The sequence below is a fragment of the Pongo pygmaeus genome, chromosome 5 (genome assembly GCF_028885625.2).
Source record: "Pongo pygmaeus isolate AG05252 chromosome 5, NHGRI_mPonPyg2-v2.0_pri, whole genome shotgun sequence".
NCBI lineage: Eukaryota > Metazoa > Chordata > Mammalia > Primates > Hominidae > Pongo > Pongo pygmaeus.
In genome coordinates this window covers 75,267,090-75,282,593 of record NC_072378.2, presented here as the reverse complement: position 1 = coordinate 75,282,593, position 15,504 = coordinate 75,267,090, and the positions used below count along the sequence as shown (strand labels likewise).

The 15,504-nt window shown below is 33.4% G+C and overlaps 1 protein-coding gene across 10 annotated transcripts in view; it reads right to left on the bottom strand.

Moving 5' to 3' along the window:
- Nucleotides 1–15,504, bottom strand: part of MYO6 (myosin VI) — a 164,757-nt gene that overhangs the window by 53,973 nt on the left and 95,280 nt on the right. For all 10 annotated transcript variants that reach the window (XM_054490230.2, XM_054490233.2, XM_054490231.2 and 7 more), the window contains 4 exons: nt 13,166–13,246; nt 9,590–9,770; nt 2,760–2,904; nt 806–963 (listed from right to left, as the gene is read on the bottom strand). In XM_054490230.2, the coding sequence (XP_054346205.1) occupies nt 806–963; nt 2,760–2,904; nt 9,590–9,770; nt 13,166–13,246 (565 nt within the window). The remainder of the gene's footprint in view (nt 1–805; nt 964–2,759; nt 2,905–9,589; nt 9,771–13,165; nt 13,247–15,504) is intronic.

The window sequence follows — 15,504 nt, the reverse complement described above, 5'->3', positions numbered from 1 at the left end:
TCTCTACCTTTGAACAAAAAGTAGAGAATTATAAAGTTTAAAATACGTATTACATCAAAAGCAAAACTCCATCCCTCCCCAAATGTAAACACTCATACATTTCTTTGGCAAAAACCACAAAGAAGACACTACTCCTTCACAGCCAGAAAGAATGCCCATATCGACAAAGCCCAATACGAAACCCATTAGATTTACATTTCAAGATTTTTATATTTTTGTCACTCAGAGCAAAGCAGCATTCACATGCTGGTGACCCATTTCATTTCTGGTTGAACAGCTCTACAGTTGTTTAACTACTTATCTTGATACCTTATTCATCTGATGGAAAATATAGCTACTTGCTGACAGCAACAGCAATGAATTTCTAAACATAGTAATGAGGTTGGCCTGTAAGTTAGGTCAACCTATCCCCAGCTCTACAAATTAGTCAATGGTTTTAGCGACTCTATTTATCTTTTTTTGTTATTTAATTAGTGAATGTATTATCTTTATTAGTAGCACACAAGGATTTACCTTTATTCAGTTGTATTCCTTTTAGAGTACAGAGATATCCTTAACTATAGTAGTTTCAATCAATGTTTTAATTTTAGCATTAGTATTATCAAAACTAATCCCCATGAGTCTTTCCTCTTCTCTTTAAAGTATCAGCTCCCTATCTAGGTCATATTATGAAATGTGAGTGTGGACATATAATTACACATACATCAAGTAAAATGAGTTACAAAGGAGAAAAGATTTAAGAACAAATTCTAATGTGTGAAAAAATATGAAACAAATATATACTCACAAAAGAAACTCTACTTACCAAAACCAGCAATATCTAGGACTCCAATAAAATAGGATGATGTTTCAAAAGGAAAACACTGATTTACTCTGTTTACCACATGATCAAAAAGATGGCTATACACCGTCTTTGCCAGGGCATCACGAGCATTGTTTGCTTGCTCCACTTTCAGAGGTACCCTATAAAAGAAAACTATGCTAGTAAAAATTCTTTATAATAGTATACTGTGAAAATGATGCCACAGTCAGAGTGCACCTAAACATACCCACGAAGAAGAACGAAATAAAGAGTTACCAAAGGTCATGTGAGAATACGCACAGATAAATGGGGCTAAGTAGAAAACTGTTACAAGAGAACTAATGGAATTACCTAAAATTAGATCAAAAGTCTATTATTGGGGTAAAAAAAATTAGGCTTAAAAAATCATTTTGACCTTAATTTACATCCTGAATACATACAAAATTATTCAAAGGAATAACCTTCCTTTTGGTTTTCCTTAAATGCAAAGGAAACAGTGTTTAATTCAGGATAACTTTAAAGTTTGGTAACTTCTTTACACTGTTTAGGATAAAATGTTTACATCTTAAAATTTGAACTGTCCCATTCTACTATTTAATATAACTAACTATATGCTATAACAGTATTAAATGTTGCAGGTACAGACACACAGCCATTGTCCTCAAGAAAATGATAGTCTGATGAAGAGAGACTGGCACAGAAGAGAATTTCCAAACACCATGCTAAATACTATCATAAAGATAAGCATGGGGTACCAAGAGAGCACCAAAAAAAAAAAAAAAAGTCAAATTTGGAAGTAGAATTATAAGTCATTCAGATCAGCCTGACACTTGATACTTCAGCCTCTCTAAACAGTGATTTCTCACTTATATTTTCTGCAATGGAACTCTTTGTTGAAGTTTCATGTGGACACACTATACATAGAATACATAAAGGAGCTGCTTTGGATTCTGGAATGGCATTGATTGAAAAAAGGAAACAACAACAAAAAACTGCTTTGGAACAAGGAGAAAATGGGAAAACGGAGGAAGCAATGCCTAAGAACCACCCACCTGCACATTTATGGGCTTTCCCTTGGGCCGCAGAGATATCTCTAAGGAACCAAGTAACTGTAGGCTGTAGGGTGGTACTCTACAAACTTCTTCCAGAGTTTTTCTTTATAACAAGAACAATTTTGAATTTGCTTAGCAAAGAATCAGGCTAAGCATACCTTGCTAAAATTTTCAAAAGAATAAGAGATAGCCAATTTTCTGAGAGGCTAAAAGCTTTTTCAAAAAATTCTTTCTGTTTAAATTTGTTGCAACTTTTTTGGAAATACGTCACTAGAGCTCACTGCCTGTCTTATTAGTAACAGATAAAGGGTCTTCTTCCCTCCACAAATGAAGATCCTACAGTGTCTCAGAATGACAAGGCTGAATGTCAATTTTATTCTACAGTACCAAAACCAAAAATATATAAGATATAGGACATCCAGGTACAATCTAGAAGTTCTTGGTTACTGATTTTTAAAATCTTGGTTAAGCCCTTATTTCTCGTCATTTGTAATTTCTCCCAAATAAAGAATCCTAAACAAAAGAAAGTGTCATTTGCTAAGTATTTTGCTGAAGTGAGATCTGCTTAATAGAAGTTTTAGTACACATTATTTGCATAAAAAAATTACTTTTAAAGTAAAATGATCTGTTGCCTAAAACTGTCATATATTGATTTATACCATCAGCTCATATTTTCATAGTTGTAGAAAAGTAAACCTCTCTCACACCTTATAAATTCCAAATATCAGCAAGGAACAACTTTAAGAGCTATGTTAAACTCCATTTATTTATATGGTGGATTACTACACTGAGATGCACAGAATTTTGATCTACCAAGCTCAGGTTTTAAACATAATGTAACTTATGTTTTTCCTTGACAAACTGCAAGGCAAAATTTTTGCTGCACAATTAGTTAAGGAACTTACTTTATAACTGTTCCTTTGGTGCCCCCTGCTGTTGTTAGCATGACTCTTGTGGTCAAACTTACTCGAAGATCATCTTGGTCCAAACCCAGTAATTCAGCACAATATTCCAAAGACTGAGCAGATTTATTCTTCAGATTACAACCACCTAATAGAAATATATTTTCACTGAAATTAATAAGTATTATATAAACCAGATTTTCAAGACCCATTTCTTAGAATTATACTTCACTCACAAAAAACTATATAATAGGCAAGGCTTATTCGTAACTTTTAAATCCACCTCACTTTTTCACTATCCTTGTCAAACACCCGTACTGCTAAGATCAACAGAAGATCCTCCCTTGGGGAAGTCCATGGTATAATCCTTTAAGCATATCAATATTAAACTGCCACTGTTTCATTTTTTTTGACCCTATAAGCAAACTACACTAATGATAGATTATAATCCTTTTCAATATATTAACTCTTTAGAGAAATATAGTATCTCATCATTAAAATTCATACGACTCCAAGAAATTTCAAGGAGTAATTTTAGTGCAAATGCTGTAAGGCACCTAAATAGATCAATTTGGATGTACATATCTGTCTATGGATGTGTTTATGCATATATGTAATAAGCATGTACTCATATTGCTTGGGGTTGAAGGGAGTGAAGAGACATTTACTATTACCTGTACAGGCTGAGTATCCCTTAACTGAAATGCTTGGGACCAAAAGTGTTTCAGATTTTAGATTTTTTCCAATTTTGGAATAACTGCATATACATGATGAGCTCAATTCGAAACACAAAATTCATTTATGTTTCATATACACACTAATATACATGTATACCCCTGTCCAGTTCCTCCAACAGCTTGACTGTCTGTGCTACAGATCAGTACAAATGCTTCCTCTTTTCCTTATTTACTGTTACCCTTAGGGGTATCTGCAAGCCTTTTTGACATTTTCAATATCTTTACACTGCAGAGCAGAGAATAGCAAAAAAAAAAAAAAAAAAAAGCAATGCAGTTAGGTCTTCACCCATGTGGGCATTTTGAGAAATCTGCCATTGGCACATCCAGCCTGCAGGTGTACCATTTTATTTTTTGTGTGCTTGCGCAGGGGCATGTGAGGAAAAGATATATTGCAGCAGAAGGTGGCCAGGCAGGTCATTTTTGCCTTAGTACATCATATCTACAGATTTCTATTTATAAGGGCTGTTTTAAAAAGTACTATAAAGAAAGACAGTGCTTTAGTCTCAGGGCTGATCAGGCTCTACAACTACTAGCTATGTGACCTTGAATAAGTTACTTATTCTCTTTGTGCTCAGTTTCTTCGTCCATAAAACTGGGATAATTTACTTTACCTACCTTATATGGTTGTTATTTAGATTAATAAGGTTATGTATGTGAAATGCTTGGAATAGTGTCTGGTACAGAGAAAGTACTAAAGATTAACTATTCTTTATATTTATTTGCATTATAATAAAAAATAACATTTTACAAATATTTTCAGATTAATATTAATAAACGATATATTCTAAGACTACCTAATTAAAACTACAAAGAATGTGTGAAAATCATGACAATTTTATGACAAATTCATAAACTACTTAACATACCAATCTCAGAATATATATGAGAAAAAAATGTGAAAAATGAGACCTTATACTAATAAGATGTTGTTGGGACAATTCATTGAGGAAAGAACAGCTTCTTCAATAAAGGTACTGGAACAACTGGATGTCCACATGCAAAAGAATGAAGCTGGACCCCTTCCTCAACCATAAACAAAAATTAACTCAAAATGGAATCAAAGACTTAAATGTAAGAGCTAAAGCTATTAAACCCTTAGAAAAAAACATAGGTATAAACCTTCATGATCACAAAGTAAATCTTCACGTCTTTGATATAATACCAAAATCACAAGCAATAAAAGAAAAAACAGATAAATTAGGCTTCACTGAAATAAAAACTCGAGTTTCAAAGAACACTATCAAATGAGTAAAAAGATAACATACAGAATGGGAGAAAAGATTTGCAAATTATATATCTGATAAAGGACTTGTACTTAGAATATATTTTTAAAACTCTTACAACTTGGTAATAAAAAGACAACCCAATTAATAAATGGGCAAAGAATCTCAACAGGCACTTCTCCAAAAAAGATATACAAATGGTCAGTAAGCACACAGAAAGATGCTCAGCATCTTGAGCCATCAGGAAAATGCAAATAAAAACCACAAAAAGATAACACTTCACACCCTTTACAATTGCTATAAGCATACACGTAGTACTGGTGAGGATATGGACAAACTGAAACCCTCATACACTGCTGATGGGAATAGCTCTGTAAAGTGGAAAAGCTGCTTTGAAAAAGTCTGACAGTTCCTCAAAAGGTCAGAGTTTACCATGATGTGATTCAGCAATTCCACTCCAAGGTATTTACTCAAGGGAAATGAAAACACATCCAAACACAAATTTGTACACAAACGTTCTCAGCAGCATTATTCATAATAGTCAAAAAATGGAAACAACCCAAATGCCTAGAAACTGAAAAATGGATAAACAATGTAGTATATCCATACAATGAAATATTATTCGGCAATAAAAATAAAATGAAGTACTGCTAAATGCTGTAACATGGATTAACCTTGAAAACATTATGCTAAGTGAAAGAAGCCAATCACAAAAGACCACATATTGTATGATTCCATTTATATGAAATGTCCAGAATAAATTTATAGACAGGAAGTAGATTAGTGGTCACCTAGGGTTGAGAGAAGTGAGCAATGAGGAGTGACTGCTAATGGGTACAGGGTTTCTTTGTGGGGTGATGAAAATGTTCTACATCTATGGTGATCGTTGCACAACTCTGAAAATACTAAAAACCACTGAAATATACACTTCAATTGAGTGAACTGTATGGTATATTAACTAGATCTCAATAAAGCTCCTACCAAAAAAAAAGAAAAAAGAAGAGAGATACTTTGAGAATATTTTGAATGTTTTATTCATGAAAATGTGCTTATTACTCATGTGTAGGTTCTATACATATACATATTGCCTAAAATTATATAGCTCTCAAAAAACTGACCATCAAATAATTCATTTAAAGATTTCTTCTTTTTTACTATATTGCAAAGTTTCTTACATACCTCCAAAAATTATGTAAGGCTAAGATAAAAAAAAAAAAACAGGATTTCTAATAAGTCTTAAAAGGCAAAATACTATCATGTAAAGTTTTCATATCACTTCTTTCCAAAAAAGAACTTCTTCAAACATTTTTAAAGTTCATTATAATAACATTTTATTTGTTATGTGGAATTTCAAAAACATAGGCAGTCCCAATGCAGTTTTCTGCATTTTCATCATGCAAAAACTTCTTTATGACAGTTAAGAGTCCTATAAGTGCTTATTGGAGAATAATCTTTACAGTAGAATAATTATAAAAATACCAAATTTTTTTGGAGACAGGGTCTCACTCTCCCAGGCTGGACTGCAGTGGTGTGATCATGGCTCACTGCAGCCTCGACTGCCAGGGCTCAATCATTCCACCTCAGCCTTCCAAGTAGCTGGGACTACAGGCACGCACCACCATGCCCAGCTAATTTTGTGTGTGTGTGTGTGTGTGTGTGTGTGTGTGTGTGTGTGTGTGTGTGTGTGTGTGTGTGTGTGTGTGTGTGTGTGTGTGTGTGTGTGTGTGTGTGTGTGTGTGTGTGTGTGTGTGTGTTGGGGGGGGGTTGTTTTTTTTTTATGGGGTCTCACTATGTTGCCCAGGCTGGTCTTGAATTCCTGAGCTCAAGTAACCCTACCGCCTCAGCCTCCCAAAATGCTGGGATAACACGCATGAACCACCATGCCCTGCCAAAACCAACATTTTTTCAAATTGCTAAGACATGCCAAATTAAGCTCCCTAGGGAAAAAAGAAATCACTTCTAATTAGAAAGAAACTATTTGGATCTATAAGAAGAGTCATAGGAAGGATGAAGACAAATATAATAAAATCTTAGCTTTTAAAATAATTAATTTAATCACATATTAATCTTATTGATTCCCTGCCTCTTTCCAATCTTCTCTGATTTCTGTTCACTTTCCCTTCAACAGAAGGAAGTTAGAGAAGAAAAATAAGAGATAATGCAAATAGCATTACCTTTTGGGCATTTCATACTCTTCAAATAACTTGATCATGCAACACTTACAATACTCTATTCAACCGCATCTTCTACCACAGGGTAATAATAAGAGGTGTGAAGATGCCATTTATCACTTCTAACAACATTTCTAAAGTGTGTATTCATTATTGTAAAGTTTTTTTTGTGTTAGAATCTCCCACATATGCTCCTTTGGTATAACAATGCTAGAGAGCAAATGAAATGTATGCTAACATTCATTACGTTTTCAAAACAAATTTTCCAATCCTTCAAAAAAAACAAAAAATTTTAATGCATATTAAGAACATATCTAATTTTGCTTGAATTTTTTTTTCATTTTAAATTGGGAGCAATCTGTATTTTAATTGTACTTACTCATTTAAAGCACTTATAATGATTACTATTTGCCAGACACAAGTACTCAAATCATTTACAAATATTTAACTCATGTATTCCTCTTTACAACATGAGGTAGGGACTATTATCTTCAGTTTACAGTGAGGAAACTAAGACATGAAAAGGCTAAGTTCCCTGCCTAGGGTCACACAGACAGTATGTGGTAAAGCATCTGGATCAGGAGCACGTGCTCCCATCCACTGTTATGTTGCATCTCACATGATTGATTTCACAGCATTACAGAACGTTAGATCTGAAAATCATTAAGACATCTGTTTTAGTCTGTTCATTCATAGATGACAAATTTCAGTGGCCTGGGAGAAAGAAGGGACAATTATCACAAGCCTCTGAGTTAGTCAGATATGAGCAGAACCAGCTCTCACATCTACAACTTCATCAATAACCACATGCATCATTTCAACACAGGTTCCACTTCTGTAAAATGGAGATAATATCCCCTACCTCATTATATTTATGATATACAGATTACAATTATGATGTTTATGATGAAATGCAGAATAAGAAGGGTCTTGCATATAACACTTTTTTTAATCTTCTTTTTTTTCCTGTCTTCTTGTGCTCTTTCCCTATATGCACACTATTGCTAGTGAGAGGAGGTGCCAGCTGGGCTTCCTGGGTCGAGTAGGGGCTCAGGAAGCTGTGAAACTCACTTATTTCCTGTATCAGGACTTACTTTGGTCCTGGATGAATAATATTAAAGATATGTGCTTAAAATATTCTTAACACCAGGATTTGTGCATGTGTTTTCTTCCCCAAGAAAGCTATAACAGCAAAAATGTTGCCGTAAGCTTCCCTATGTCCTCTCTTCCTCTCTCCCTTCCCCCTCCCCTGAAACTAAAAGAAAGTTAAATGCCCATTTTTCTGTGACCAGTAGGCCTTATCTATGCTCCTAATTCCAATTCCTTGTAAACATACTTTGTAAAGTCCTGTAAGATCCCGTCTCCTTTGCCATGCCGCTGCAAGGTCATAAAGTAAATAAAACCTAAGTTGCAATTCCGGTTTTCCTCAAAATCTAAAACATATCACAAAATAATTTACTGCCTTTGTTTCTCACTCTGGTAACATCTTCCCCCTGCACGTATTTCCCACCTTAAAGAGTTTAAAAGGCAACTGCATAATCTAACTCTGGCTACCCACTCGGGACCCCTTCCACACTGTGAAAGCTTTGTACTGTCACTCTGCTCAATAAAGTCTACGGCTTTTTTTTCTCTTGGTCCCTGTCTCCATCACTCACTGCGGGCAGCCACCACACCAATTCTTTGGTGTGGCTAAGGCAAGAACCTTCAGCGTTACACTAGCTACTGGCTGTACTTTAAAAGTCCTTCTCATGGTTTATTTAATTTTGCAAGTGAAGAAACCAAGGCTCAGAGAGCCTCTGGGATCTAACACCAAAGCCCATTATTGACTACTACATTAAATGGTGCTGTAGGTTTTCCTTAACTCATCCTTGGTATAAGATCCTACAATAATGTCTTAATATAGGGGTTGACAATCTTTTTCTCTAAAGGGCCAGATAGTAAATATTTTAGGCTTTGCAGGACATATAGCCTCTGTTGCAACTACTCAACTCTGACACTAGCACAAAAGCTGGTATAGACCACACATAAATGAGTGGGTGTGGCATTGTTCCAATAAAATTTTACTTACAAAAACAGGCAGTGAACCAAATTTGGGCTGTAGTTAATAGTTTGCCATTCCCTGTATTCGTAGATCAAATTTAGAATTACGCAAAGTCCTACTGTTTATGTACAGACTGAAACACTGGAGTTGAAAAGTTGCTTTTGCCATGTATTTAAATACTCTTTCCAATCTGCATAAGATTAAAATTTTCATTTATTTTTCATTTCTCATTAATAAAGTACATGAGCTTTTATATATTAAATTGCCCTAATTAATTCACCCAATGATCCTGAAAATTTTCAAAAATGCCTTAACAGATGATAGAGAATTAATCTTCTCACCTATTGGAAAAGTGTAATATAACTGGAAAATTTAACTAAAAATTACCCTAAATTTATCAGGATAAAATAGTCAGTTATTTATCCTTCAAAAATGAGAGGTTTATTCCTAAGCAATATCACTGATTTGTTCAAAACAGAGCTCAGAATGACTGATAATGAAACATTCTTCATTTGGGGGATTCAACATGTAACCCGTATATTTTAGATATTTCTTAAAGTTTTTAAGCAAACTGCATATAAAGAGATACAATTTTCATATGACAAATAAATAACAGAAATTCTATTTAATTTTTTTCCTCTTAAAAAAATAAAAAGCAAACCTGAAGTGCTGCCAGCTTCCTCAAAATCAATATTTCCAAGGTGCAGGACACCAGCTACTACCCGGAAGAGATCAAGCTTTTCTTCATCATCCAAACCAATTTTTTTCATAGCCGTGCACATTCTAATAAAATCACCATGGTCATCTAACAGAGGATCTTTCATAGAACCTGCCTTAAGGCACTACAAAACAAGAAGACACCAATTAACTGATAGTTACATTATTTAAGTACACTAAAACTACTACACCAGGTCAATTAATGCACTATATAACATGCAAAAATAAAATCTGTCAATGGGAAAATCTTTACTGTTCTAACATTCAAAAACTAAATGACCACGAAAAGTATACACAGGATCTCTCTGTTCTATTTCACTATTTACTACATGTGAATCTACACTTATCAGTAAAAATTTCAATTAAAATAATGAAATTAGATGTTTTTCAATTAAATTACAATTTTCACTCTAAAGTCTTATAATCCTAGGATATTAGAAAACGACAAAAATTGAGTGAAAAAGGAGGGAATATCAATACTTGAATCAACATTACAGTTTTTTTTAAATGAGGTAATGATAAATATATTTAATTACTCCACAATGTATACATGTATCAAACATTACATTGTATTCCAATGTACTGTATAAATATATATTATTCTTGTTAATTAAAAAAAAGAAAAAGTAAGTTAAAAAGTGCAATAAAAAATTTAAATGTGACAATTAGTATGACTCCTTTAGGTTAACTGCCACCAACTGCACCAATAGTAAGTCGTAGTAAATAGGGGTCAGGCTGATACAACTTTCATGCGTTAGAATTCTTTTTTAAACCTTTTTATATGCATATATATATATATATATATATTAGGTAAAGTATATTAGTAAGCATTATACTTACTCTAATAATTTACACAATGACTTAAAACATTTCAGAAAAACTGAGAAGAAAATTTGTTTTCTCTCCTAAAAGAACTTGCATCTAATGTACTCATTTGTTAGACTCTATACCAACTCAGAAGAAAAAAAGAAGAAAGTCAGGTCTGCAGAAACTAGAAGGAGAAACATAAAAGTTACTGGACACGAAAAGATTGTACTAGAAATTTTCCAGAACTTGAGAATATACAAGTTAAACATTAAGTAACAGGATCATGATTAACTGATCATTAAAGATGCCTTCTGGAGATGGATATTTTTTCCTCCCAGTAAACAAATGATTCCCAGCTCAAGCTATAATTGTCTTTCCACAAAATTATTTAAAGTGTTCAATTATGAATGTGTAACATTTCTGGAAAATATCTAAGACAACAAAATTCAATTTTCTTCTTAAAAGAAGCAAAGGAAACAATCACATGCAGCCAAAACTGTTCAGCAGAAAACATACATCATGCAGAATTTTTAGTCTTGCAGTCAAAGAATTGCTTCATTTAAAAACTGTTTCTAATCAAAAGTTAATGAACATATTTGCTGTATGGCAGACTAAAAATACTGCATTTTTCTAAAAATTACACACAACCTAAAGACATTCAGATGGAATTGGGCAAAGGGTTTAATTAGTCAAAATGATCACCTCATCCTCCTGATAAAGAAGACATAAAAAGTAATTTAAACATATTAATCCATTATTTAACTATACATATAAACACACACTCACTCAATGTGAATAAGATTTCTGAAAGAGTATACTGACTCTAGAATAAGAGGGCAATTTTCTTTTTTGGAGAGTACATGCTATTCTTTGGAGAGTAAACTCCAGTTTTCTTTCCTCTCTACTCCATTTTTTTCCATGGCAAATGATCAAATTTATATCTTTTTCCCCCCTTCAGAACTGCTGAAATGTCCCACTAGGAAAGGTCTCCATTATCTTAGTGAAAAAAATATAACTACTATATTTTGATATCTCAGAAAAACATAGTCTTATCACAACAAAGAAAGATACCATAATAAATATTAATGTTGCTTCTTAAAGTACCAACCATGGCTATAACAAAGTTTACAGTTTGTAATTCAGATTCTGTATCTCTAATGATATATAAAATGCCAAATTAAACAAAAATTAACTGTAGGGTTGTCTGCTTAGAATTTTAAATAATGGAATATTTTATTTGCTTTCTATCCTTTTATATAAATATGCTAAAAACATAAATCATCTCATCCATTTTAAGAGGAGTAAAAAATATCAGGCTTACAAATGTAGAAGCATTAAAAACTGACTATTGACTGTTATAAAAACTTGTTTGATTACTCAATTTAAATTTTTAATAAAATTAATAAAAGTAACATTAACCAGTATCTATCATTAATCCTTACTTTAGTATTTCATAACTTACGCCCCTTGAGTACATGCAACTTAATATCACTTATTAAACACTGCATATTAAAATTTATAAGGGTTGTAAATTTTTACATTAAGAACTTAATGTTTTAAAAATAATACTTAATGGTATAATTATATCTAATTATTCTTAGAAATATAACTTACTGAAACCAATATATAAATTTTTCATAATATATTACATAAAGATGATGTTTTAAACAGAACTACAATAATATATAAGCTTTTTTTTTTTTTGAGACAGAGTCTTGTTCTGTCGCCCAGGCTGGAGTACAGTGGTGCGATCTCCACTTACAACAGCCTCTATCTCCTGGGTTCAAGCGATTCTCCTGCCTCAGCCTCCCGAGTAGCTGGGATTACAGGCACACACCACGACACTTGGCTAATTTTTGTAATTTTTTGGTAGAGACAGGGTCTCATCATGTTGGCCGAGCTGGTCTCGAACTCCTGAATTCAAATGATCCACCAGCCTCAGCCTCCCAAAGTGCTGGGATTACAAGTGTGAGCCACTCCACCTGACCAGCTTTTTTTTGCTTGTTTTTAATTCTGTTGCCCAAGCTGGAGTACGATGGCATGATCGTGGCTCACTGCAGCCTCCACCTCCAGGGTTCAAGCAATCCTCCCACTTTAGCCTCCCAAGTAGCTAGAACTACAGGCATACACGACCTCACTCAGCGAATTTTTTTTATTTTTTGTAAAGATGGGGTTTCACTACGTTGCCCAGGCTGGTCTCAAACTCCTGGCTTCAAACAATCTTCCCGCCTTGGCCTCCCAAAGTGCTGGGATTATAGGTGTAAGCCACCACGCCTAGCCTATAAGCATTTCTTCCCAAGAACGCTTAATCTATTTACTGTCTACATCAAACCTCACGTCAGCCTTGAAATAGACAATAAATTGTAAAAGACATATACTTAAGCTCAAGTGGGTAATATAAGAGTAAGTTTCAAAAATGCTAGAAGAGAATGATTCTTAGGCAATTTAATACCTTCATGCTTGAAAACAGAATGAGAGGAGAGTAGTGCAGTGATGCCCAACCAGAAGAACCAGAACCTGTCACTTCACTAGATAACAACAAGCGGTATAAAGTATTACACTGTGAAAGAGACTTAGATGAATATTTAGTTTTTTAAAGTGTAAGCCTAAAAGTTAGAACTCTTACTTGGGCTCTAAAATAAAAATTATAACACATCTTTCAGCATGAGTTTTTTTTTACGTTAAAGATTTTATGAAAAATGGTATACTATACCTCAGGACTTTTGCGGTTCTGTAAAATCTGTTTGTCAGTTTCTTTGTTAGCAAAGTATCTAGTGCAGCCTCGGTTTAAATACTATGACAAAATAAATTAAATATAATTAACATACATGACCCACGGAAATAATACAGGAGAAAACACAACTTACCAAATAGTGCCAACCATGAAGAATTTCTAAACACAACTTGAGTACTGTATAATCTCACCATTAAAATCAATACTTCTATATTTTATAAGCATTTTCTTCCTACTAATAAAACCAGGAATATTCAAAATCCTAATCTCTGAGCATAGATTAAATAAAATGATTAAAATACAAATCAATGACATAAAGGTTTTCTACTTTTAAAGGGCAACAATTTTATATCTTTTCAGTATCAAAAATCTAAATATAGTGCATAAAATCAAGAAAATCACCTTCCTACTAAATATGTAGAATCTCAAGTAAGGACCAATACTATGGTTTAATTTTTCAAGTAATATTTTAAATTCTGAGAAGTTAAGAAAGAAATTCTATACTTGATTTTCTTAATTTTTGATTTTTAGAGTCAGTTTTTTAAAACATGCTTTTCACATTTATTGAAAGCTAACAATGACTGTACATAAATTACAGTACTTGCTTTATGCTTTATGGATCAAATAATTTAAAGTTTTCTTATTTCAGTGATTTACTTTGCTTACCAAAGGCTTTCAAAAGCTAAATGCTTCCAAAATATAGAACAAGAGGAGTAGTTCAAAAAAAGAAAATCTACTGGTATCAACAAGAATCTACTGCTCACATTTATTAGTCTCACAATTGAAGCCTTGCTTCATTTAAAAACTGTTTCTAATAAAAAGTGAATGAACATATTTGCTATATGGCAGACTAAAAATACTGCATTTTTCTGAAAATTACACACAGCCTAAAGACATTTAGGTGGAACTGGGCAAATCTGATCAGAAAGGATATACACAGAGAACAGGATGGACAAGTTTTTTTAAACATCTCAGCTTCTCTTAAATCAGGTCGCTATGATTTTATTGTACCATGGCATGAATTCCCAAATTAAATACACCACATCATACACATACCAAAAAAAATTCTATAAAAATTTGAATGATTTGGCGATAAATTAATATTTTAGACAACCAATCCATCTATCTTTCCTTCTCCATTATAATTAAATGCTAAAATCCAGTAAAAACAAGACAACTATATATATGGTTTTTTTTCTCTTCCACCCTAGAATCTTTGGGAAAAAAAAATAAAAGAGAAGGGAGCAGGGACAATGTTGGTAAGCATTTTCAATGGACTGTTTCAAATAAGAGCTCTTTTACTTAGCAGAATAATAGTTTAAACATATACAGCCAAAACAAATATGTTCTTTGCTACCAAGCACTTTGTCTCCTCACTCCAATTGTTTTGTCAAATACTTTGCTTCTGGACAGTGGGGCCTAATATTACAACCTTGGATAGAAACATGCCCTTTTAGTTTTTCTGTAACTAGAACACTATCCCTGCCATCTATTCTTATTCTATCCAAGCCTTCTTTACATTCAAGGATCTATCCATGATTACAGCAATTGGCTCCATAAACGTGCAGAAATATTTGAAATGTCTAAATGCAAACATTTTTAAACCTTTTACTTTTTAAAGTTTATGTGTGGTTAATAAAAATGTTTACAGACAGGTATACATCTACAATTCTTTACATACTAATTTTGATAGAGTAGTGACCGAAAAAATTCAACAATTTTGCAAGTGTTCAACCTACTGCAGGTTTCCCCTTTGTTTTTAAAACCTGATCTCTCAATTATAACCAGAGGGCTAAACTACAGAAAAACCTGATGAAATCACTAACACACTTTTAAGTCACTTTAAGGCAGAATTATTTGGGGGAAGTGGATATAGTAGTGTGTGTGTTGTGCCTGCATATGAGAGGAATATTCAAGATGGCAGATGTATGCAACACTGTTCCCCTACTCTTCCTCTTACCATCACAAGGACTCTCCTGTAAGAAAGGAAATCAGGCCTCCTGGTTCACACTGCAGAAACAGGAAATCCTCTGACCAGATATATTTCAATAGCTGCCCTTTCAGGATACCTGCCATTGTACCAGGAAAGGCTGTACATTCTGAAACCCAAAAATACTACACTCCCAAGCCTCCAAGCAGGAAGAAATGCTAGATTAAGGCCAGAATAGTCACATCACTTTACTGTCAACTAAGTATTGACAAAACCATATCATCATTATTATATTTCATGTAATTCCTAGTAATTTATTCCTTTTTTAAAAACCATAGTAAAAAAAGAAATGCTTCCTTTACTTTCATGAAAATGTGGGCAACTAGCT